Genomic DNA, 25,000 nt, shown 5'->3' on the forward strand with positions numbered 1-25,000 from the left:
TATTTTATTAGAGAAGTGTTTTATATAATGGTCCTTTTCAGGCAATATATCTTCATACACTATTTCCTGTGCCATGCACTTACTGAGCTGGAAAATTTAACGGAGTAATTGCAGGTGTGGTTATGGTTTGTGGCCTGATTTTATACCCTCACTACCTGACCTTAATGAATTGTAGCCTTTCCACAGCCACTTCCACTCCTCTAAGGACAGGCTCAAAAGGGAAAACCTGAAAGTGTAAATATTTTCTATGATAGCAAAATAGCAATCAATCCAGCCACACTGAAACTACCTAGCTGCATCATTTCCAGAGACAATTCCCTGAACTAACCAAACAGTGATTTTTTAAGTAAACCACCATTATACTACAGTGAAATAATGTGTTATTTATTGTTTTTTTGTTTTTTTATTATGCTGCCTACTAAAATTAATTTAAGCTAATAAGTAATATAGAGTACCTGTCTCAGTTTTGTAAACCAATGTGTACAAGGATATGGTCATAACTCCAGAAATTGAGAATATAGAGAGAGGAAATCAGGAGAGCATCTTAAAATTTATTTGATATTAAAAATTTATACAGGACTTACACCCTCAACTTGTTTGAGGAAAAGGTGAGTCACATTCAGATTAACAGGACAGACATTCAGTAATGACAGGCATACAAATTCTTCTGAAGGCTTTAGGGCAAGAATGCTGGGCAGAAATTACACATGTTACAGACTCCTGAAGGATTACAGACTGCTACAGGACTTTAGAAACCTCATCCTGAGCAAATGAAATCCTGTATTTATGTTGTAAAGACAAACATTACAGAAAAATCAGTTTGCTTCATACCCCTTGACAGGATCGACAACAATTCCTCTAGGGTGAGACATGTCTCCCTCCAACAGAGTTTTCCTACTCTGAGCAGCTTTTTCCAGTCTGGCAACAGCAATTGTTTTCCTGTGGCCATCATTGGTCCAATACAGATTATTTCCAATCCAGTCCACTGCTATACCTTCCACATTATCAAGATCTGTTGAGAGAAAGACAGCAGTAGTATGAGATTAATACTATTTATATTCTATATTTACCTATGTTCACTATTTATTACATGATATTCATGTCCTACTTTTAAAATTGCTTTTTTCCCTTATCTATTGGTGGTCCAAAACAAATTACAGATATTTGGTATCAACCAATGTATCAACTAAACTTTGGTCACTTAAACTAAACCTAAATTTTGTGAATCACTCACAGATGTAGAGATGACAACACATCCTGTGAGACAAAAAATAAGAAAGTTATAAAAAAAATAAAACAAACTGCATGTGATGAGGAGCTTTGCAAAATGTGTTTTGACATTTTTATCTGTATTTCTGGTATACCTGAACATCGCTGCACTTTTGGGAAACTATTTTTCCTCGTGGTTTTAGAAGCTTGAGGGAAACAAAGGTGTCAGAATCAGCACTCTGGGACATGAAACTACACAACAATGACATTTCTAACCCAGCAAGCAGCTGGTCTGACAAGAATCACCCAAAGCACAGAACAAGTGTGGGTCAGGCAGTGTCTGAGGGCAGCAGCTCAGCCAGGTTCCCCAGGCTGATGGACACTGCTGGCTTTATTTTTCATCTCTCAGTGCCTTTGCTACATTCTTTTGAAAAGACAATGTCAGAGACAGCTGAAAGTTCCTGAGAGAGGAGAGTGGCCTTTGGTCTTGGAGTGGTCAAGGAGGTTGAGAAAAGAGCTAAGAATGGAAGGGAAAAGAAGAGAGAATTTCACCAAGGACCTGGAGCCCAAGGCTCAGGGAAAAAAAAAATCTGCTGAACAGAACAGGCAACACAGACAAATTAGAGCTGTGAAAAATGTCCTACAGAGCTCTGAGGGGCTGTACATGAGTAAAACCAAGCTTGAGGACAAGGAGCAATTTGTTCAAAACTCATTTAGGTTTATCCTGTCTGACAGAGGCAATTTGAGCTAAACACAATTTTTATACTAATAAGATCAGATTATTCTATTAATAAGATCGTCTTTTTAAGGAAAATATTTTGCTGTTTTTTTGTTTCTTTGGGAGTCAAACCAATCCAAATATGAACTGTGCTGGCATCAGCAGAAAACTCTTAGATTAGAATGCTGGATACCTCCTAAAATTTACAAGACTTTTGCTCCCTGTCTCTTCAGCTTCATACAATACAGTCTCTGAGCTACCTTGCCTTCTGCAGAAATTTTGGGGCAAATGTGATTCTAAACTAAACACAATCTAAGCAATAAAAACAAACCTCATGGTAACTAGATACTAAATATGTCAGACAGTTATTTTCTTTTCTTAAAGGAGAATTCTACAGCATGACCCTATAGAGATAACTTTCATTGGTTTTATGGAGTTAAAATTAAAAATTCACTTTTATTTTACTATCTAAAAGCTTTAAATACATTAATTACTTTTCAAATGGGTTTCACACCAGGTGCTAAACAGGAAGAAAACAATGGGCATTCTGCCACTCTTGTCCTGATCTGCTTACAGTAATTCAGTCCTTCTGCTCTAAAACCCTTCCAGCATAAAAGGGATGAGGTAATAAAATACCCTTGTGATCGTTCTTCACTTGCTAATTGAAAAATTAACATTTGTAATTCTGGACTTTCCATCGGTATTTGACTACCAACAGGAATATGAGAGCTCCAAATACATTGAATGTGGACATGAGGTTTTTAAAACCAGCTCTAGAGGCAGCAGTTTGCCACGCTGGTTTTCAGTATGAAAAAAACAGGCACAAGATGTAATTTGGTGCAGAATGGCCAAGCTCATCAATGTCATGTGTAATAAATAGTGCCTAAAAAAGCTACATTAACATAAACCCTGCTGGGAAAATAATTATCTTATACAGCAACCATCTAAACAGCTTCCAAAGAGCTTTACAGACTTTAGCCTTGTTTGAGCAACAGGTTGACCATGTAGACTAATATTTTTAAGTAAACATTATAAGACTTTAAGTCTCACAGCAACCCCAAAAAGTCCCAAACGTTAAGGGTAGAAAGACAAATAAAAATCCCCAAGCTTGTGTTCATGTTACATTGACTGAACAGTATTTAGAGTCATTTAAAAATGTCTGTGGTTTTTTTTCTTTCCAATTTTTATGTAAAAGACTGATCTTACATGCAGGTTTGAAAGGTTAATTATAATTTTTGTTCCTGGTGGAAGTAGAGTTCTACTGCAGCTGTGGCACCAGCTCTAAGCTAGGCTGTGCTGAGGGCTGTCAAATTGTTATCAACACTACCCAGCAGTTTGCTTCCCAAAGTGAAGAAACAGAAATCACAGCTGAAACTATATGGGAAATCAAACTCCAGCAGTGTGAGGTGCTCAGTGATCTCAATTCCCAGTCAACAGCTGTAGGATCAGGCTCTCGTGTAGGCAGATTGTAATTATCCGAGTTGCAATGCTGTCTGAACAAGCCTGACCTGACAGTCACCAAAAAAAAAGGCAACTTTTAATCTGAGAAGTGGCACCTACCACAGCTAGAAGCCCTTAGCAGCACGCTGTTCAGAGCAAATATTAAACCACCTCCTGACACACCTGATTTTCTGTAGTAGCCTTCCACCAAGGAACGATTTAATCTGTCCCTGCTGAGTTCGTGAGAGTTGACAAGAATAAAAGCTGAGGTGTTATGGCTGGAGGCCATATTAATTTTTTAAATCATGAAAAATACATTAACAAATGTTCTTTAAATATACTTTAAAGTTATGAAACCACACTAAGTTAGAAGTAACAATGTAAGCTCCTGGGGAAAAAGGAAGGGGAGAATGACAGTGACATATTTTTGGTCTTTGCAAATAATAGAATCGCCAACAATAAATCATCTGGTAATCCACAGCTCTTTCAGTACTGCATTAATATTTTTGCTATGTTGTACTTATAAAGAGTAGACACTGCACTAAAATATTATTTACAGGAATATGACCAATTTTCTGGTTTGATATACAGAAGTTTATTCAAGTTTGAGCAAACCAATCCCAACCTGTCTGACCCCAACCTGTTTGACACCTTCCAGCCTGGATGTTCCTTGCTGCTCCTTTATTAGATTTTCATTTTCATGTTTCCTGCTCCTTCCTCTACTCCACATTTGAACTACTTTGTTGTCAAAAGAAATGCACATTCAGTAAAGGCAAGTCAGCAATGGAAGATGTGAGATGTACATTATCCATTCCCATGCTGGCAGTGAAATGCAGAATTACCAGACTGACAGCTGAGTATTTGTTATTTTCTGAGACAAATGCCCTTTATTAACCATTCACCAGAGCAGGGTAAAGAGCCCGTCACTATTCCTTGCAACTGCTGCTGAAGGGAGCTTTGTGCAGACTCTGAGGAGAGACCTTACACTGAAAGAGCATCATATCACTGCACAGAGGAGATGGCTCCTCAGAAGTGTGGATTAAAACCTGCATTATGAATGACAGGGATTGAACATCCCCCTGCTAAAACAACAGCATTTTAGTTACTTTCGCCGTCCTGAGCTTCCATTCACAAGTAAAGATATTAAGCTCTCTGCAGGCTAAGATGAATATTTACATTGCTTCTTAGGTTGAGGACCAGAAAATAATTACTGTAGATTGAATTTCAGCTCAGGCAGTTGTTACTTTCTGCTGAAGGAGTGTTTGAGAGAAGGGTCCATAAAAGAAAACGAAATATCGATTGGCAAACTGGAAGCTTTTTTCACTGCAACATTTGGTATGATGAGATATAATTCTAGAGCAGGGAGATTCAGTGTAGTGGGAGATGTGGGAACTAAAGACCTGCTGGAATTCTCTCTCATTGCTACAATAAATGTTACCAGCATCTTAATTAAGGTTCTAATAAATGTTTAGGTCTAATTGTTGCTTCCACATACACAATAGAAAATGCATCAGGAAAGACAATGCTTTTTTCCTAATGAGTTTTCAAGCACTACAAACAGTCTCATTCTGCCAAACTACTTGAATAGGCTCCAGAATCCACAGTGTGATGCAGGCTGGAGTGAAGAACTCTTATGAAGTCTGCAAGGATTTGGGATGGCTCAACAAATATCCAGCTACTGGAAGGACACAGTGGAGACACAGGAATTTCTCACCAGTGGGTATAAGCTTAAATGGACAAAGTAAGAATTCACAACAGTGACTTAACCAAACTTTACATTTCTGTCCTCAGGTATAAAAAACAAAAAAAAAACAAACAAAAAACCAAAACTGGACACTGTAGATAAAGTATCTCCAATTCTGTTCAAGGTCAAATTTGCATCCATTTCCCATCAGAGATCCAAAATAACCTTTAAATTATCTGCAAATGTCATTTCAGCTTCAGGGTAGTGAGCACCTCTGAATGTCACCGTCACTGAGCATCACCTACCGTCTTTGAGGATTGTTTCTCGCTCTGTGCCATCAATTTTCTGTCTTCCAATTAGGAAACTGGTGGTATCAGCAAAGTAAATGTAATTGGTTTCAGCATGGAAGTCCAGAGCACGAGGATTGACCAGGTTCTCTATGGGGATCATGTACTCATCAGACACTTTGGTATTCAGGTCCATTCCCCGGATTATTCCTGGCCGTCCCTTCCCGTAAAAAAGAAACAATTCATTCTTTGGTCCTGCAAAAGAAAGATTACAAACATAAACAACTGATGCTGCCTAATCTTCTTCACACTGCATAATGTCCCTGTTTAATTAACTAGCATAATTAGTGGGGAGCAGGAGCCTTATTCAATACCAGAAATTAAACTATCTATTCTGAAGGTATAGAGATTAAAAAAAAAAATAAAAAAATCTATCTAATTACATCACCCTATTCAAAATACAAGTAACTTCAGTGAGCTGCTTACCTCTAATAATTTTTTTGTGTAAAAGTTCACACTGAAAAAGCAGTTGTAGATCACAGAATGACTGCATCTCCTGTGAAGTGGACATATATAGCTCCATATATAGCTCCGTAGGCAATTAATTTTACAATTCATTAGGATCTATCAAGGTAATATAGACCACGACTGAAGTAATCTTAAAATCTAACAATACCATGAACCCCAGCATATACAAAATACTGTATTTCCACCTTAAATTTCTCAGAATCAAACAACAAAACAAATAAAATTTCTTTCAGATTAAAAAGAATACAACAAAATCAGCATACTCTGTTCTTTCCAACTGAGGTAGAAAACATGGATATCAATATTTCATATTTCTAAGATTTTACAGTTTAAATAATTCAGTTGATTACAAACAACTGAACCTTAGCAAACTTATTTTCTTTCCTAAAAGATACTTATAGATATCTTAGAGGCTTAATGCTATCAATATATCTCTTAAAATTCTCTATAGCCTTTTCCTGCTGCCTCTCAGGGTTTTTTGATGGAATTGTCACTGAAAACTGTGTCAGGTTTGGCTGAGGTCAAATAAATCCATCTACCAGCATCCATCAGAGTATCTAGCTGCATGTCTTTTATCTGACCTAAATCAACATCATTTGACTGAAAAAAACAGGAGAAAAACAGGCATTCCCCAAAACTCCTGTTGCCTGTAGGTGACCAAAAGACTGTGTACATGTAACTTTAGGTATCACCACAGCTGCACAAATCACATTTGCTTTCACAAAGTATTCTGAGAAAAACCTTGACTTGTTTATGTGAATGTTCTGCTTTTGTGCTCTAGGTTGATTGTATGGCTGGAAATTGGAAGTGACAAACTATTAAGCACCTGTGTGCTATGAAAATACATGGCATATAAATAAAGAGTGAGGCTGATTAATGTAAAACTTGTGATAATTTTTATTAAGTATTCTTTGAACATTCCAAGTTCAACCTGTCACTCCTGTGAGCCAAGCCAAATCAAACAATTTTAAGGGCATGAAAGGAGCACATGAACAAAGCGTCAGGTAAACGTTACAAACTTTACCCCAAAGCATCCCATTGCTGGAGAACACCCAGAACTATCCCCTAGACTGTTCCTTGCTGCTTTCAATAACATACTTTTGCATGACCTGCCATCGCTCCCCAGGATGAAGCCAGTCCTGCAGCGACAGGTCCGTGCTTTGTAGCTGCTGCTGAGCAGGCAGAGGTGGGAGCATCCCCCCGGCATTCCGTAGGGATCCGCTTCGCACGCGTGGCTTCTGACTGCGGAGAGGGGAGAACAGCGCTCACACCCAGCCAAAGCAGGACAATCACAGGCATCAGCATGGAGCAAGGTTAGAGAAAAAATATAAAGAAGGGGGATTTGAGTCACAATAAATCTACCCAGAATGTGGCTGCTAAGGAAGGTGTTTTTTAAAGATGATATCCAAGCCAGGCCAGCAATGCCCAGGGCTACCAAGCCGTGCCCATGGCTGTGTGCAGTCACTCCTTTGTGAATAAGCTCCTGCTCAGCATGTGCTGGGCAGCAGGGCCCTGGGGGAGCTGACACTTCTCCCCTTTTCCATTTGTTGCTTTGGTTCATTTGTGGTTGGGGTTTTCTGAGAACAGAGAGCATTCCATGCCCACACAGCCTGGTATTCCTTCAGTTCCTTTAGACAGCAGCCTTCTGGGCAGATATGCATGCTGAAACTAAAGAATAGAACGAGCTTTGCAGAATTTTTCCATGTTTATAGAATCACACAACGGTTTGGGTTGGAAAAGACTGTAGAGCTCATCTCATTCCAAGCCCCTGCCATTGGCAGGGACTCATTCCACCAGACCAGGATGTTCCAAGCCCCCTCCAACCTGGCCTTGAACACTTCCAGGGATGGGGTGCAGATTTGGACAGTTGGGATAGAAATTCAGCTGAAGAAGCCAAATAATTCCTTTCCCTAGATTTCATATTTCCAAATGCATGGTTCTATATTAGCAGCCCAATTTATTTATTTTTCTTTTACTGTTTAATGCAATATGTAGAGAAAACAAAATCTACCAGCCTATCTTAAAATCTACTAAACTGGCTTAAAACAGAAAAGAGTATTCTAGCTCAAAAAATCTTCTGTTCTTCCTACTTTACCTCAAGCTTTTCAGGTTTTATTTTTAAAAAGAAAGCAATCAAGTGGTTTAGGGTCGATAAGGTTAAAGGTAATACAGAAACTCCACCAAGCTGAGACAGCTTTTACAGAGAATCTTGACAAGCAACAAACATGTCCATTCAAAACAAAAGGAGTAGTGGAGTAATCAAAGGATGTAATAAAAGATTACATTGTGCTCATGTCTCTCCTCTACTCAACCTCTCTGACTCCCTCAGGAGTACAAGAGGGATGATAATAGCAAAGAAAGAGTCTTTGCAGCCTCCTTCAGACATTGACATCTGCAAATCAATGCCCTCAGCTCCAGGGTGAAAATTAGTTCACCCACTCTACATCAATTTAGAGTTTGTTCCCACTTCAGAAACTTCTCCAGAAGCAGCCATTCTGTTTAGAAACATCGACATTGAGAATTGATGTGTTGGCTTTTCTGTCTAAGCAGTCATGGCCAGAATTTATTGTGATCAGTCACGCCAAATAAAAATTCTCAGAAAGCGTCACTGTGGAAATTTTGGATCTTGCTATCTTTGCACCAAGTTCCTGTAAGTCCCACTGATGTTCTGCATGCTGAAAGTGTGTGAACAAGCTACAGTCATACAGGACTATAGGCACCAGAAATTGCAGTTTTACCAAAAAATTCTGATGTAAGAAGAGTTTTTCATTCTAGGTGAAAATGAAGATCTCTTTCACAGATGACAAAGCTGACATTCACACACATCAAGGAATCCCTGTCAGCGTTTCCCTCTCAATGCTGTGCTGGCAGCTCAGCAGCTTGGCTGCCCACACCTCTGTGCCTTTTTTGGCAGCCCCAAAGACAGGAGCTCACCTGAGGCGTGGAGTCTGTCTGAAAAGCAGGCCCAGAGATTCCAGGAATCTCTGAGGTCTGAGACACGTGGACAGCACTGGACATCCAACAGTTCCGAAGGTGTTAAATTCTCAGAGTGCCACAACGTGCAGAGCAGGACTCTTGGGCAGTTCTCCAAACTGAATTCTCACAAAAGGGATGAGCTGGGAGCATAGAGCCACAGGAAAAAGGGCAACAACCACACAAAACTGGGCAGCTCAAGGAGCACAGTGCTGTGCCACAAGGAAAAAAAATCACTCCATCTTCAAATACTTTTTTCTGGTAGGACCTTTTAAACCACACAACCATTTAGTATCTGTGTGCTTTCCAGAGAGAGGAAATTCAATCTTACCTGCTGCTTGAGTTCTCTTCTGGTACACACGGATCTCTTTAGCATTGTCCAGCCTAGCAAGAGCCTGAACATCAGTCCCGTTGTATCTGTTTATTCGTAAAATGCTGAAGTTGTCTGAATTAATTGTATATAAATAGTTCTCAAATACTGCCAAACCACAAAGATGCCTAATCTGGAAAAGAAACAAATGGTATTATTTTAGTTCAATATTTTAGGCATATCTATGAGTTGTAAACATCAAACAACACCGTGAATTGTTTGTGATAAACTGAACAAAAGGTTTTCTGAATATTTGTAAATAAACACAAATAACACTAAAAATATAGTTCATATTCTTGTAGTTTTAAATGTGTAATTAGAAAATTTTGTACAGGAAAGATAGAAAATTCAAATTATTTAGCAATCTAAATTAAATTACTCTATAAATTACCCAGTTTCTCTGATTTTTAAATTAAAATCTACATCCTTGAAGTGCAACAGCTACATTAGTATTAACTAATGACCATAAACTATGATTATTACTAATAAATAAATAAAATTAAGATAAGTATTAATGATCATGAAGATAAATTAACGATTATTAACTAATAAATATAGCAAACTTAGAAATTTAAAACACAGTTCATAGGTGTAACTGATCCTCTTTTTAAAATTATTTTATGATCAAATCAGGGTAAATGGTGCAATAAATTCCTTCTGAATATTTTCTTGAGTACATGAGAAATAGACATGTTCTGTCAGCTTTGCTGAGTTTCTTTTGTGTTGGTGTCTTTGAATGTGGTGGTGGCCACTTTTTAGTGCTTCCTTATGAAAAAGTGAATTCTCAAATTGTTTTAATCTCTGATGTGTCTGGACACATTGATCAAAAATTAACTAATAGCTGGTAGTTAGACAATCACAGCTCAAACACAAAGTGTTCAATAATTTAGAGGCTGTGCTTGATTTATAGATTTAGAAAATGTAAAATATCTCACAGGCAATTCTGAAAACTGAACAAATTAAAGAGAATTTTTTGGCAGATGTTCAAATATTCACAGGCTGAACGTCTTCTTACTTTAATCATTCAATTGCTCACCACAAAGTATTTACTTATCTCATTCACTCAGTAATTCAGACATACGTCACCAAAAACCAACCCAAACAAAAAAAAAACAAAATCTTTGTGCATGAAGCATTTCAATCATTCTGGAAATTTTACCACAGTTGGCCAAGTCTTGCCATTGTATTCTGTCTCCATCCAGAAAAAGGAATAATAATTGACATCATTGTATGTGTTTGATTAAGAAAAAATAGAAATTCAATTATAGTAAGATGAAAAAGAAAATAGCCTTGAAAATAAAGACACATCTGTAGCAAACTGTGGAACTGTCCCCTGAATTACAATCTTTTCTTCTCTGTTTCCATTTGCACTCAGTTAAAATCTTTATCATTTAAGTTTCATGGTAGATTTTCTTTATTAAATCTATTTAAGCTACGTGGCTCTTTTTGCAATATGTTTTATAATGGTATAAATATTTGGATTTATTTTTTAATCTGTTGGGTTTTTTACCTCTCAAGAAGCTTTCCAGCAATCGTGTGCACGAGTGAAAACATTACTGGCTTGTCCTTTGAAAGCCACACAGGCTGTCAATCACAGAATCCAGTTTTGTTTGGAAAGCACATCTTTGATAAGTTTGTACTTACACAATAAACTTAAAAATTCTTGGGAAAGTTTTGTGGTCTGCTGTTTCCTTGAACCAATGAGGGGTAATTTGGAGAAGCAGTCATTCTAGATCATGGCATACACAGCACAAAACCTACTGAAATTACCAATTCTTCATTTGAGTGGAAAGACAATTAGTACCATTTTTGAAAACAGTGAGAGGCCAAAATTTTTAATGCCCTTCATCCATATCAAAAACCAGAGATCTCATTTTTTAGCTAGTTTTGAGAAGAATCCCTCTGAAATTGATAAAGTATCCTCTTTTGCATCTAAATTTCAGCAAGAAGAGAAAAAACAAGCATCTTTCCTATGACTCCAGTACAACAGTTACAAGCCTGTAAACGTATTTGTTAATGGCTTCTGAAAATGATTTTAGCTTTTTAAATATTAATTCAAAAATGTTACTTAAAAAACCAAAAACCCAAAAGTTTGCAAGACCTCTTGTTCCAGAATTGATTAAGGACTGGGGATAGGTTGGCAAAAATAGGAAGGTGTTTTTTAAAGCATCACTTAGACTGCTTTTTACCACATGTTCTGCCTATTTTTAGTTAAGTCTAAGCAGTTGCATCTTGGTACTGATTACTTGGAAGAAACTAATGACAGAATAACAGGTAAATCTTTATTCTGCTTGCACATTTTCACATTCCCTGTTTAAACTCAGGCAGAAATGGATGCAAACTTGGTGCCCACACCAGCCCTGGCAGTGCAAGTAGCGACCAGAACAGTTTGGTCTTTGCTGATTTTCCCTGGATATTCATAAGACTCACAACTGCCAGAGAACTCTTCCACTCTCCAGGCTAAAGGACTGAAATGCTCCTGCTCAAAGACTCACAGTCTCAGAGTTTGTATTTATGACTCTGGACATTGGGATCAGCTGCAAAAAGCATCATTGCCGTCAACAAAAATAAGATTTAAGGGTATCCAGATTAGTCTGAATGGGTGAACAGCTTTTGCTATTCTATTTCACATTATTTTGTGTGTTAGTCTCTCCTTCCTGAGTGGGTAAGGACATCTTGTCATTAATGATTTATCTCCCTACACCTTTCCACCCCAGATTTTCCCTCCTGAAGTCTTTAAGAGTGGTGACTTACAGGGCAATCTCTCATTGTTAATGAGACACTCCATGGAAACATTCAGAGGTTGCAAAATTGCTAAATTGCAGATAAACCAAAACATGTAGTCAGATCTTTTAAATTCTAACTGAACTAAAAAGCTAAAAAGTTATGAAATTCCTGTAGCTGCTAGCACTATGTGCGTTCATTGATTGATAACATTACTTTTCACTGATTTGCAAATAAATACCCACTTGTCTGCCTTTCGTTATTGTTTGCCTCCTTCTCCCCTGATAGTCAACAACTTCCACACTCTCCAGATATATGTCAAGCCAGTACACATATTTATTGATGAGGTCTAGTGCCAGAGCAGTTGGCTGTTCAATTTTTGAGTCCACTATCCACGTCCTGTTCATTCCATCCATGTCACATCTCTCCACCTTGGCAGCATTCCCGTAGTCTGTGAAGAAAAGCTTTCTGTTGAAAGAAAATAAGATGTTGTAAGTTTTAAAGGGTGTGAGCAGAGTGCAAAGCTCCTGCTGGATCCGGGAAAAGGAAGTTTTTGTTCTTTGTAATTTCAATTTCCTATATACCCCATATTGATAAACACGTAATTATTTTTAAAAGTTCATCATATCTTCTAACAAATTAATTATGCAGAATTATCTTTCCAATGTAAAGCACAGAAGTTCTAAATGCATTTCCTTACAAAACAGATACACCACGTACTACTCTAAAATTACAACCTTAAATCCATTTTTAACCACTACTTGTAAAAAATGGTAGGATAGCTACAGATAACAATGACATAAGCACAAAGCACTCAGATTTTCTGGATAACAGTCATTCCACATAAGCTATAACAAATACAGGGATTCCCACTGTCAGGTGTTTTAACATCTATTTCTGAAGGAGATGCTTTAATCTGTAGTACGTTTGTCTCCAGCCTTGGAAAGGTGTTCAGGCTTCAAAATGCTTCCACAGATCCAGTGAATCATTCCATCCAGGAAAAATGGGAAACTACCAAAGACTTAGAACTGATGCTGAAGCTCCCTAACCCAGTACTTGATTAGCATTCACTGGGTTTAACACACACAAATCAATTTTGATTAACCTGACAATATTTTAACAGGATTACCTGTTTGTGAGAACAAATTACACTTGCAGGCTGAAGACCACCTTGCCATGACTTTAACATGCTGTAAAGAATAATCTGATTCCAGGCTGAATGTTACTAAAACTGCTTTGAGAACCAGGATTTCATTAGCCAAATGAAATGAATCATCTCCTAGTTATTACCACTAATGTGAATAACTTTGGATCAACAGCATATAAAACTTCAGATGTGACAGAGCAGTAATTTACAGCCTTGTAACCTCTCATAAAAATCCAGTTTTAGGCTATTTGCTGAAGAGCAGAATGAAACCCATATCCTTTATTATTAGTCTTCAAATAAACAAGATTACATTTTAGAGGTAGTTAAAGTGCTTCAAGTGCAAAAAATTGAAAATTTAAAAAAACAAATAAAAAAAACCCCAAACCACAACAACTTTTTTTAAAAGGCATTAGAACCATCTATAGTCTATGGGCAGGAGCTGTCAAATGCCAAAATGAATTGATCTCAGAATCATAAAATAGGTCTGGAGAAGCATTTGAAAGGTCATGTAGTCCATCACCAGGCCACAGGGCAGAATAAACTTTACTATTACATTCCTGAGGGATAGCCCCATTCCTCACAGGGATTTCTATTTATCAGAATAATTCCGAATTCCTGTCCTGTCCTTTATTGTCATTTTTTATCCCAGCTGTATTCTAAGAATATATTTTTAAAAACACATGCTTAACATTCAGGTCTATATAAATCAAAATGTCCATAGCACAGAATACTTGCAAGATGAAAATCATACCTGAAAAGCAAAAGTAATTCGGAATGGAAACAAAAAGAAAAAAATAATTGTGCATATAGCAGTATATGCACTTATTTATGCATGTATTCATATCATCAGAAATCACAAGGCCAACACCTATATATATTTAAAATAAATTGTCCATATGCTACATGTGCTCCAGATTACAATCTGTACTCCTGCAGATTTGATTTATGTTATTTAATGGAACTTTGTAGCTCAAGATTCAATAATTCAAGCAGAGCTCATTTTGGAATCATAGACCCAAGTGGGTTTGCAGAGATCAGACATTCACATACATCTATAAACACACACATGTGTGTGAACACACATCCAGACACACAGCAGTTACAAAGACCCAAAGTCTGACTTCAGACTGCACAATGTTCAGTTTCATTAATAATTGAACATTTCTACAGATTAAAATACAAGTTAAAAAAACAAATCCAAAACAAAACCAAAAAAAACCAACCCAAAACTACTAGTCTTTTACAACAAGATTATCTTTTCAGATCAGACAAGAAATAAAAAGTTTGTATGTCTATAAGAAATAGTTCCAGTAAGGAATATCTAAGAATTAAGAATATTTAAGAATTTAAGAGGCTGCTCCAGCTTTCTGGAATAGGAAGTCACTTCTTTTTCCTCAATATCTGTCCTATAATAACATAATTTGTACAAGTTATCATGACTTCATGTGTAAATGACATTCTTTTTACTCTAAAAAGTCATTATTCTTCTCCTGGAGATGGACAAAAATGAAACTTTACAATTAAAGGAAGAGGAAAAAGAACAAGAAAATAGTTGCCTAAACGCTGCTGCATGATCAAAGAGCTCTGAAAATTGAATTAAGAAAATTAAACATTTTACTGTGTAATCTTGAAACACAATTCTGTATTTAAAGACTAATGCAGATTTTTAGGGTGAGGTTTAAACTGGAATTGCATTTTTAACACAAGAAGTTGACCCACAATTGCACCGCATTTCCTTTGCCTTGGGAGCTCTAAAGGATGCACTGCACGGTATTTATTTCAGCTCAAGGCTAATTTTTCTGCTCACAAATGGTGCTGGGTTTGCCTCTCCATTTTCAGCAGAGGGCAATGAAATCTTTTATCCATTCACAGAGCAATTTCAGGAGGAAAGCTGACCGTGTGCACATCCCTGCCCAAGCTCAGGGCACTGGGGCTGACCTTGAGGGACAGGAGCTGACAGAGAGAGCTGAGTTCATTACAGCCTTCATTTCCTGACACTGCCAACGAGGATGCTGAGGCTGCTGCAATAGTAAAAATGTTGGCATTAAATTGAATTTTATTAAGGCGTGTTATCTTTTGAAAGCTATGGATTTCATGTGTGGAAATTCTGAATTCTGCCTGTAGTTAAACAACAACAAAAAGGGGAATCTTCTTCATCAAGTCCTGGTGCTTTGCAGGCATTCAAACTCATAAAAGTATTCAGGTGTTTTGACTCTTCCAGAATGGTTTCACTGTGGTCCCAGCAGTCAGGAATCTACATCTAATAACTAATGGTGATATCTTCCAGGCTGAATTACACAGACTGTTTTCTCCAGCAGCTTATTAGGCTTAAACAGCTATTTTCAGCTGTCCTCCTCTCCAGAGATATCTCTAGATGGAAATCAAATTCTTTCCCTCTGCCTAGCAGCTAGAGATAAGCAGGGGAAGGCAGACTGTTTCCTCTGGTAAGACAACTCTTTCTGCTGCCCTTCCATGCAGTTATAAACAGTTAAAAAAACAGTTAAATTCCAGTTTTAGGTCAGTGGCTGAACAAGCACTGGGTTTGCTGGTCCAGTTCACCTCCCTGCATCAACTGGAGATTCAGGCACTCCTGGATGACATCTGCTATTTTCACAGCCCTATTACCCTCCTGATATAAACTCATCCTCCCCCCAGCTATTACATGCACCTTCCTCAGTCTAGAAACTTAGTCTTAAAAAGTTGTGGCTGGGGGATTTTGGTTCCAGCCAGGAATAAATACACAGGGACTATTCTGTCCACATCTGAGCAAGGACAGCTCACCAGCATTTTAAAATAGCCTCCCTGACAAACCCACTGACTACAAATAGCAATAAATGCTACCAAACAGAACGAATTCCAAAGGAAAAGAATGCTGCCATGAGATAAAAGTGACAATGAACTTCCCAGTCCCTGCTCTCACACCAGTGCTCACAGATTCATCTTTCCTTTGTCATCAAGCCTCAAAAATATGTAAGGAGGGCCTCAAAAGGGCTGTTGTTCTTTCCTTACAGAGACACCTGTGGGATAGCCACTGCCTTAGTTCAGCTGCCAAACCCCTTCTCAAAATTGGTTTTGTCCAGAACCTTCTCTCTCACGACTTCCTTTTGTTTTCCAAGCTTTCAGTCACCTCATTCGTAATCCACCCCTATTTAATTAGCTGAGAAAGAATTGTTTTCCCTGTAAAGCCACATTTAAGCACCCACATGACTGAAAACTGTTAATTTCTAATGCACCTAAGATGTCAAACACTGTATAGCATCATCAGAGTTTGGGGGGAAAAATATACACAATTCCAGAGCTCCTTGACAAAAAAACAATGAAATAAATATTATAGGAAGCAAATTAGTAAAGTATATATAGAAAAACAGGATGCCTTCTTAGACAAAGTTACTGCTGTGCACAAGACCCAAGTAGAATAAAGTAAAATAATTCCTAGCACACCTCAACAGGAGGTATGGACAGAAAGGACAGGGTTTAATTTTCAGAAATTACACTAAGAGGGTCATTTTCAAGACAGAAGGCAACTGAAGATATTCAGCTGGTCTTGGCAAAATAAACAAGTCACAAAAAAACCTAGAGACTTTTCACCAATTTAGAAGCAGGATTATGATGTGGGAAAAATGTTTATATTAGAACTAACAGAAGTGCTGTGCAATTTAATTGCTATAAAACATAATGAGAACAGCATTGGCATTATGTGGCACCAGCCACTTTTACTGTAGGACAAATAGAACTGAAACTGTGGGGACTGTGGTGAACAAGAAACCTTCTTCAGAGGAGGTGATCAAACACCTAATTAAAAGGATTGTGTAAAAACACCCCATGGGGTTCTCTCACAGCCTGTGGCACGAGGTGATTGACTGGACTCTCAGAAGGGGACTGCCATGTAGTCCTGGATCTGAGTTCTACTGATTTAAAAAAAAAATAAAGTAGTTTGATTTCATTTACATTAAATTTAATTAATAATAAGTTTTATGGCATGGTCCAGGAGCATTTTTATGTCTGACTGCTTCTGGGTTCAGTAGTTTTCTTTTCTCATCCACATCTAAAGCAAAAGAAATTTGGCATCCTCAGATTTGGCCCATTCTTGGCAGTAAATTATCCAGAGCCCTCAGTGTCCCAGAGAGATTTTAGGAATGTGAAGAGCACTGTTTGCTAGAACACACACACACATATTGAAAGCAATTCTCAGGGCTGGGGAAAGCCAAATTTTTCCCCAGGGGAGGAACTGAAATACCACTGGATTTGGGTATTTGAGTTTCTCCTTTCTCTGCTTCTTTACAGCACAACGCAGCACCCATCACCTGGAGGATAATTTCCCACACTGCTTTAGGGGATTAGAAACTCTTTGGCTCTCCAGCAACATGCCTTAATTTTTTTGTAGCTGATATTGGAAGGAAATATCTAGTGGATGTTTTTGTGCTGCATGGGAGTGAAATTCTATTAAAGTTCCTCTGTGATTTCTGTGGTGTAAAGGAGGACATATGTTCCAAATCTTCCTGGCATTTTGGAAATCTAGCAATGAGTGCCTGTGAGTAAAATAATAATGGTTTCTTCTCCTAGAGAGCTGCAGATTTAGTGCCACGCAGGAAGCAGCACAGGGTCGAGCTGCAGATAAAAGTAAAACCCAGTCAGACAAGTCATTCTCACCACACAGAGCCCAGCTCCACTCACTGCTTACTGCACAACAACAGGCAAAAATCAGCAAAACTCAAACCTTAGGGGGACATTTGTAATGAAATACACTGCTCTTTACAGAGAAGTTGCCAATTCAAACAAAAGTTTTCTTATTTGCAGCAAGAGGGGTGGTGGCCTGAACAGCAAATAGAGAAAGTAGCTGAGAACTTGGGGATGGATTAAAAACAGAGCCAATCTTTAATCCATCTTCTTTAGCACTTGTTTTAAAGTGCTAAAGAAGATAAAAGTTGTCATATTTTTTTGTTTGTTTCTATTTAAAGTGTCCATCATTTATCTATAAAAATATGCCTGATAGAAAGCTACATTGGCTTGCCATCACCAGGTCCCTCCTGCTGTTTCCTTACAGACACAGAAATATAAATTTTCAGGTGTTATAAAGTGAATGTAATTTGATAATTCAGGATGGTTGTTTGTTATAATGTTATAACTATATTCCATAATTGTTTTAGCAGTCCTGTATGCTACTCAAGTTTGACCCTTTCCACTACAGAAGGTATAAAAGCCTTCACTTCATTTGTCATAGGGATGTCAATCAAATATACATATTTAAAGTTCATAATAATCCTTAAAAGTATTTCCCCACTCTCTTTTCCACCCAAATATGCTTCTTCTGCAGGGTGAGAGTGCAGAAATCTCTCCTGTGCACTCATCTACCATCTCTGGTCCTGCAGGAATGGTGTAGGACAGAAAGATGTACAGCTGAGCTCCTGCCTAATGATGTTTTGTCACAGTTGCAATTTTCTCACACACGCTCTGCTTCTTCCTGTGCAGAGTAAATTCATAATAAACCCATCTCAATCCTACCATATTCTGTTTCTTGCCCTGTTTATGAGTAGTTGTGGCTGCTCATGCTAAAAACAGCACATCTGGAGTATAACAGCAATTAATCAAACACACAGAGAAATGGAAGCTCAGTTCATAGGTTTTGCTGGTGAATAAAATTGCAGAGAAAGTTTCTCTTGCACTCTCATCACAAGAGTTGTTTGGTTTTTTTTCCCAATATCAAGACTACTGAAATGGGATGTACTCTTGAAAAAGTGCATCCCTTAGAATATATCAAATTTATACTTGCTTAATCCTGCTTTCTGTCTACATACAAGTCAATATCTTTTCATTAAAATCATCTAATTACCTTGAGAAATTTTGTGTACCAAGTAATTTTCTGAATAAAAAACACGTTCTCTGAATTTGCAACATTTAATCTGCAATATTCAATTTTGGTAAACAAATCAAATATTACCTTTTCAGGCAAATTTTTTTACATAGCTACATGCAAAGTTTTAATAACTGTCAGTTTGAAATGAAAGACACATTGCAGATGTATTCCTGGATTCATTAAGGGCCATGAATGTCAGTATTTATTTGTCAGATTACTGCCCTTTATCTGAAAATTGTGAGGATTCAGACTTAAATCAGATGCAGAAATTTGGAATTAGCTTCCTTTCAGACTAAATGTGTTTCCCCATCTGAACATCAAGCTCATCAATTAGAAAAAAAATGAAGAAACATTGATTATTCCCATTTTATCACAAACCAGCTGTGCCAAATCGATGTGCTGATCCACTGAAAAAATTAATTTTATAAACAAAGTGCCATGTTACATGGCGTTATATCAACATTTAAGTAGACTTTTAATGGGACATCCAAATAATACCATGAAATCTCTATCATATTTTTAAAAATAAGTAGATACAAACACTATCTAAAGTAAATATTTATCAGATTTCATATAGTTTAAAAATACATGTTTGCATTCAAACCATGCACACACTGATGTTGGAGATACTGAAATCTGGAATATGATGATGAGCAGCTCTTGGATTATCCTCAGTACTTATTTTTGAGGGTAAGATGGTTCATTTCCACTGCTTTACCAGATGTACAAGATGCAGGGAAATAATTTTGACACAGAAAGTTAAAATGCTCTTTCTTCATTGGCATCTCAGGGTCTGATATATTTGTTATCCTTCAAACTCAACTCAAGGTATGTATTTTAATGTGCAATTTTTGATTACTCTGCTTTGAATAATTTCTGGAGCATCAAAATGGTGCCAGGTAACCTTTTCTACTCTTTACATGCACTCCTTCATGTACAGAGCAGAATACACATATTCATGCACTTATTTTCAAAGATTTCCTTACTATTGTACCTAAGCTCTTTCAGGGAAGAAATAAATGCAGCACTTTTCCTGAAGGTATTTAATTTTCACAAGATACTATTATGTGCAGTCAGACTCTGTTGCTTCTTCCACTTTATAAATAACATTTTCTCTTAGTTGAAAATCGACAATATCAAAACTTACTTTTTAAATTGGAATTTTTTGGGGGGAGGAAAGGGGAAAAATTTCATTAATTGTTCATTGATTGTAGGGGAATAAAGGTAGAAATAATTGTAGAAAATTATAGAAAAAATGTAGAAAAAATTGTGTTTGACTTGGGGCCTGAGGAGCTTCAGGCTAAAGCAGTGAGGAGTTTGGAAGGTTTATCTTTTGTCCTAGAGCTAAGCTCAGGCTCAGAGCAAATCAGGACCGCACATGAGCAACTCCTTGTTTAAAAATGACTGTCTAGACACAGGAGGCCATCATTTCCCAAACACTGCCTCACTTCTCCAGGGGCTTTTCCTTCCCAGAATTTGAGACATGGCCTTTTCAACCCAGTCTGAGAAATGATGGTTGGATGGAGCACTTGGCACTATGAAATGTGGAAAATGGGCCCCCTCAGTTTGTCAGGGATTTAAAATCATGTTTTCCACACCGCCAGCATCAATCACAATGAAGGATGCTTTGTCTTCAACTACGTGATTTCTGTCAACCAACTTTCCCCACTTAGTGACAAGCAATGAAAAAGGAAACATTTTTGCAATATTAATTTCTTTTAAATGTATTATTAATGAGAAAAAATAAATTAAAACAGTTCTTCCACCTTGATATTTGATGACCTATACCAGATTAAATGTCAGTAATAGCTGGCATTTGAAGACCTGTCTCATCCATCTTATGCAGAAAATGCTACAATAATCATCATTATGTAGGATTACATTAAATTAATCAAAAATCCACAGCTTGCAAGCTTTAGGAATCTCAGGGCTCCTTCCCAGGCAGACCTGCAGAAAGGCCAGGATTACACTGAGACTTTAGATCCCAAAGGCTTCAGATCCTGAAAACTGACATTCTAAGTTATGATGACTTAGCAGTCAACAGAAGTGATGGGGATTCTGTTTTTTTTTTTCCTTTCCAGCAAATTCAAGGCAGAATGCATCAGAGGCTACTAAACACAATGATGTTTAAACTCTGCAAATCCCAGCACTGCAAACTGCTGGAAGCTTGCAGGTTGGCTGTGGGAACTGCTGCTGGAGGCTGAGTTGTACTTTCTTACTCATCTAAGGTGTGTCTTTTGCTTTTTGGTTGGTTGGGTTTTTTTTGGTGCTTTTTTGTTTTTTGTTTTGTTGTTGTTGTTTGGTTTTTTCTGTTTGTTTGGGGTTTTTTGTCTGCTTGGTTGTTTTTTTTCCCTGCACCCAGGAAAAGTCACACTGGGGATGCTGTGGGGAGCTGTGCTGGCACATCCCCCAGTGCCCAGGCTCTCAAAGCTCCTGGGTTAGATTTAAATCATTAAATGTAATCTCAGTAGCATCAAAGCTGAAGATGATCTTGGATGAAGAAACAGGTGAGGCTGTAAAAAAGCTATTCTGACAAAAACTACACCTGAAATTTATGTTTCAAATACATAAATAAATTACAATTTGTATAAAAAATTACTCCAAGTTTATGCATGTTAATGATCTTACCTTATACCAAAGAGAAACTAAAATATTTAATATTTGATCTCCACAAACACTACTTACACAATAAATCCTTAAGCTGGTTTAAATTGTGCCAATGGTTATTTATCACAGTGTAGAACAGAAAATAGACAGCCTGTGCTTGGCAGCAATGAACAGACTGATCTGTAACCTGGCTTTCCTTTGGGATGATGCAGTAAACTCTGCAGAATAGGGAATTATTCCAATTCAACTGATGATTCTAGGGGTGAGCAGCAATGACAAACACTCAGGGCTCAACAAGGAAAAAAAATGCATTTACCCAAACTGCACAAAATGAAAGAAAAAGAAGGTTCTCATCCAGAACTTTGATGCTCCTCTTTAGGAATCCGTGTTCTTTAATGTTTGTGGGGTTTTTTGTAAATTAATAAGTTCTGAAGTAATGTTAGAGCTTAGATCTTGAGTTTCTGATCAAATATTTCGTGCTGCAGAGGTTGGTTTGGATGCTGCTGGTCCACACCAGGCTCAGTAAAGGACTCAGAGCTACAAAGTTTCCCACTACAAATTCCAAAATGGAACATTATTTAATGTCAGCAATGAATTAATTACCTGGTTCCATGTCTCATCCTGGCATTTGGCAGTAGGTAAAAATAAGTAGATTTGCTTTCTCATTAACTAAGTAAACCAATCATTTTCTCCCCAAAATTCTAATTAAAAATTAAAGTTAAAAAAAAAAAAAACCAAAACAACAAAAAACCCCAAACCAAAGTCTTGTCTAAAAGAAAGACCATGGGCAACAAACGATCAAGTTAGCAGAAAGAAAAAACAAAGCAGGATTTATATAGAACTGCAATATTTGAAATTAGGTTGGAAGTATTGTATTTGCATTATTTTATCCCTTCTGAGATCACAGACTCTTTAAATCTTCATGAGATTTTTTCTTAAGGCGCTACAAAACAGAACTCAATTTCAGTTAAGTGTCAACAAAACTGGTTTTATTCCACCACAGAAAAGGCTCTTGTGCTTTTGCTGTTGTTACTCTATTCTTGATCTGTTAACCTTTAATTTACAGCAGCAAGGCCTAGTGGGAAGGCAGAATTATTTATGATACCACTAGTAATTAGTGGCTAATTACTAGAACTAATATGAAGCTGCTAGAAAACTGTGCATATATTCAGCATTTAAAGCCAATGAGTGCTGATTTGTAACACAAATACATAAACAACAGAAATATTTCCATTTTGACTTCCAAAGGTTCCCCAACTGAGAGCCCATTGATGATCTGCCACATTTCTTAATAAATGTCTACTGTGGCAGAGAAGTTATACAAATAATTGTCAAAAAGAGTTTGTGCTTTCGGCTCTAGTTAGCAAATATTTTCAGGCTTTTCCTGAAAGATTTACTGAGTACCAAGAAGAGTACAAAGACAAAAATATGTCAGGACGTGGTGGTATGTAATAATATGTAGACACTGATTGGAGTGTAACAGTAAATTGCTGGAAGTTTGTATTTTGATGTTCCAAGTGATAAATATGCACACATTTATTTACTTCAGTCATGGGTTTGAATTTTCCCTTTTCATTTGAGCAGATCATTCTATGAACTCTTATTTACAGAATTATCTGCTGCTGATTTCCACAAGAAGTTTGTGTCATTTTGAGACCACTGAAAACCTGTGCTTGCATGACAAAGTACTTAATAGAAAAGCCACATCTGTAATACACTCGCTGTGCTTGTTACAGAGTTGTGAACATAAGTAATGAATTAAATAAGAGGCTGCAAGAAGCAACGTGGGAATTGTGGGATTAAAGATGCTGTCAGCTGATCCAGAGGCACAGCATCCACTTCTGCTCCAAACACACCATTTATATATATTTTTTTAAGTAGTTGGCAAAATGTGGTAGCACAAAATTATGCTTGGTTTACAGAAATGATGAAGAGATTAGATGAAATCAAACAAATGAAGATAGAAATTAAATAAATTCCCTGTCTCCCCAAAGTGAACCCACAAAACTATGGGAAAATTTCACCAAGATATTCAACAACAAAATAAATATTATTTCAGGGGGTTACTGGGTTATTCATCTATCTATCCATATCAATCAGATATTTTCTGTGAAGAGATTATGACTCCTCCTTGTTCTCTGGGGCTAAAAGCATGGAGTGATAGCATGTTCAGCATGGAAAGGATTCCAGATGATCATAAGTTAGTAACAGAAGAGAAGAATAAAGGGCACTTTAGTCCTTTCCCTCCTGACCTGCTCCACTCTTCTCTGCCCTGGGCTGTGCATTTGCTGAGGAATGGGACACACGGTACCACCTCACCCCACATTTTCCTCTGCAGTGCACAGTGAACCCTTTCCTGGATTTCCTTCTTCAGGGAAGGAATTTCACAAGCAATTTTTAAACCAGCAAAAAAAATCTGCTCCCCTATTCCTCTTCTGAAATACCAGAAATGTAGAGGTGTATTAGCAGCCCCAGCTCCAGGCAGAATGAGGAGAAAAACAGGGAATTTGTACACCCCAGTGATGGCTGCATACACCACCTCTACAATAATGTCTCAAATACCAACCTACCCCAGACAGAATCAGATAGGAAGACAATTTCTGAAAATTACTAAAATGGAAAAAAAAAATGAAGAAAGAATTGTAGGAAATATAAAATAAAAATACTTTTCTGGCTAAGTATAGGATTATATTAATGTGCAAAGCAGTTAGGTTATGCCAGCATGAGCCATCCACACTACCTCACAGATTTTATTATCAATTCTAAGACAATTTCAGAACTCAAAGTAGTAAGTTATGGATGATGGTACTAATAGTATATGAAAAATGGAATTCTAACATGTTTATGATTCACACCACTCAGTCTCACAGGATTTTGGTCACATCAGTGGTCACTAAATCCCTTTTTCCTTGCTCAAAGTAGCACTGCTCCCCAAGTCTCCACACCACCAGGCAGGCAGCAATGAGTACAGTTACATTTTAGAGCTGCTGAACTTATTAGTTTTATTAATTAACTAATTATATCATTTTAGGAGAAGAAGAAACAACATAAACCCCAATACAAATGCTGAGTACCTGACATCTCGTGTACTGAGCAGGAAGGGAGGTGAAGCTACCCAAGGAAGGCAGCTGCACGTGCAGCCCAAGAGGTGTGGATGGAGATGCTTTATTAAAACAGCTGATATAGTCTGAGGAGAAGATTCCCCTTGCAGCAGACAGCCTGAAAGCAGATGATGGTGTGCCTACCTGTCAGGAAGGCTTAACTTCTTTATTTTAAGACAAAACTGATGCGCACTGACACGAGCACAGAGTGGATCAGCAAAAAGCCTGGTGGGATTTGGAGGGGAGCAGGGCACTGCCTGTTTGCTTGCTTTACAGCATAAAAGCAATAATCTACAGGCATCACTAACCAAACATATTTCTTATATTATTTTTGTCTGACGCCTGAAATATAATTAAT

The 25,000-nt window shown here is 37.5% G+C and overlaps 1 protein-coding gene across 2 annotated transcripts in view; it reads right to left on the bottom strand.

Annotated features, from left to right (window-relative positions):
• LRP1B (LDL receptor related protein 1B) overlaps positions 1-25,000 on the bottom strand; it is a 623,130-nt gene that overhangs the window by 216,753 nt on the left and 381,377 nt on the right. For both annotated transcript variants that reach the window (XM_086896592.1, XM_086896593.1), the window contains 5 exons: positions 12,179-12,401; positions 9,171-9,342; positions 6,965-7,108; positions 5,357-5,593; positions 832-1,012 (listed from right to left, as the gene is read on the bottom strand). In XM_086896592.1, coding sequence (XP_086752718.1) covers positions 832-1,012; positions 5,357-5,593; positions 6,965-7,108; positions 9,171-9,342; positions 12,179-12,401 — 957 coding nt within the window. The remainder of the gene's footprint in view (positions 1-831; positions 1,013-5,356; positions 5,594-6,964; positions 7,109-9,170; positions 9,343-12,178; positions 12,402-25,000) is intronic.

This window comes from Cyanistes caeruleus, chromosome 7, assembly GCF_971803275.1.
Source record: "Cyanistes caeruleus chromosome 7, bCyaCae1.hap1.1, whole genome shotgun sequence".
Classification (NCBI taxonomy): Eukaryota; Metazoa; Chordata; class Aves; order Passeriformes; family Paridae; genus Cyanistes; species Cyanistes caeruleus.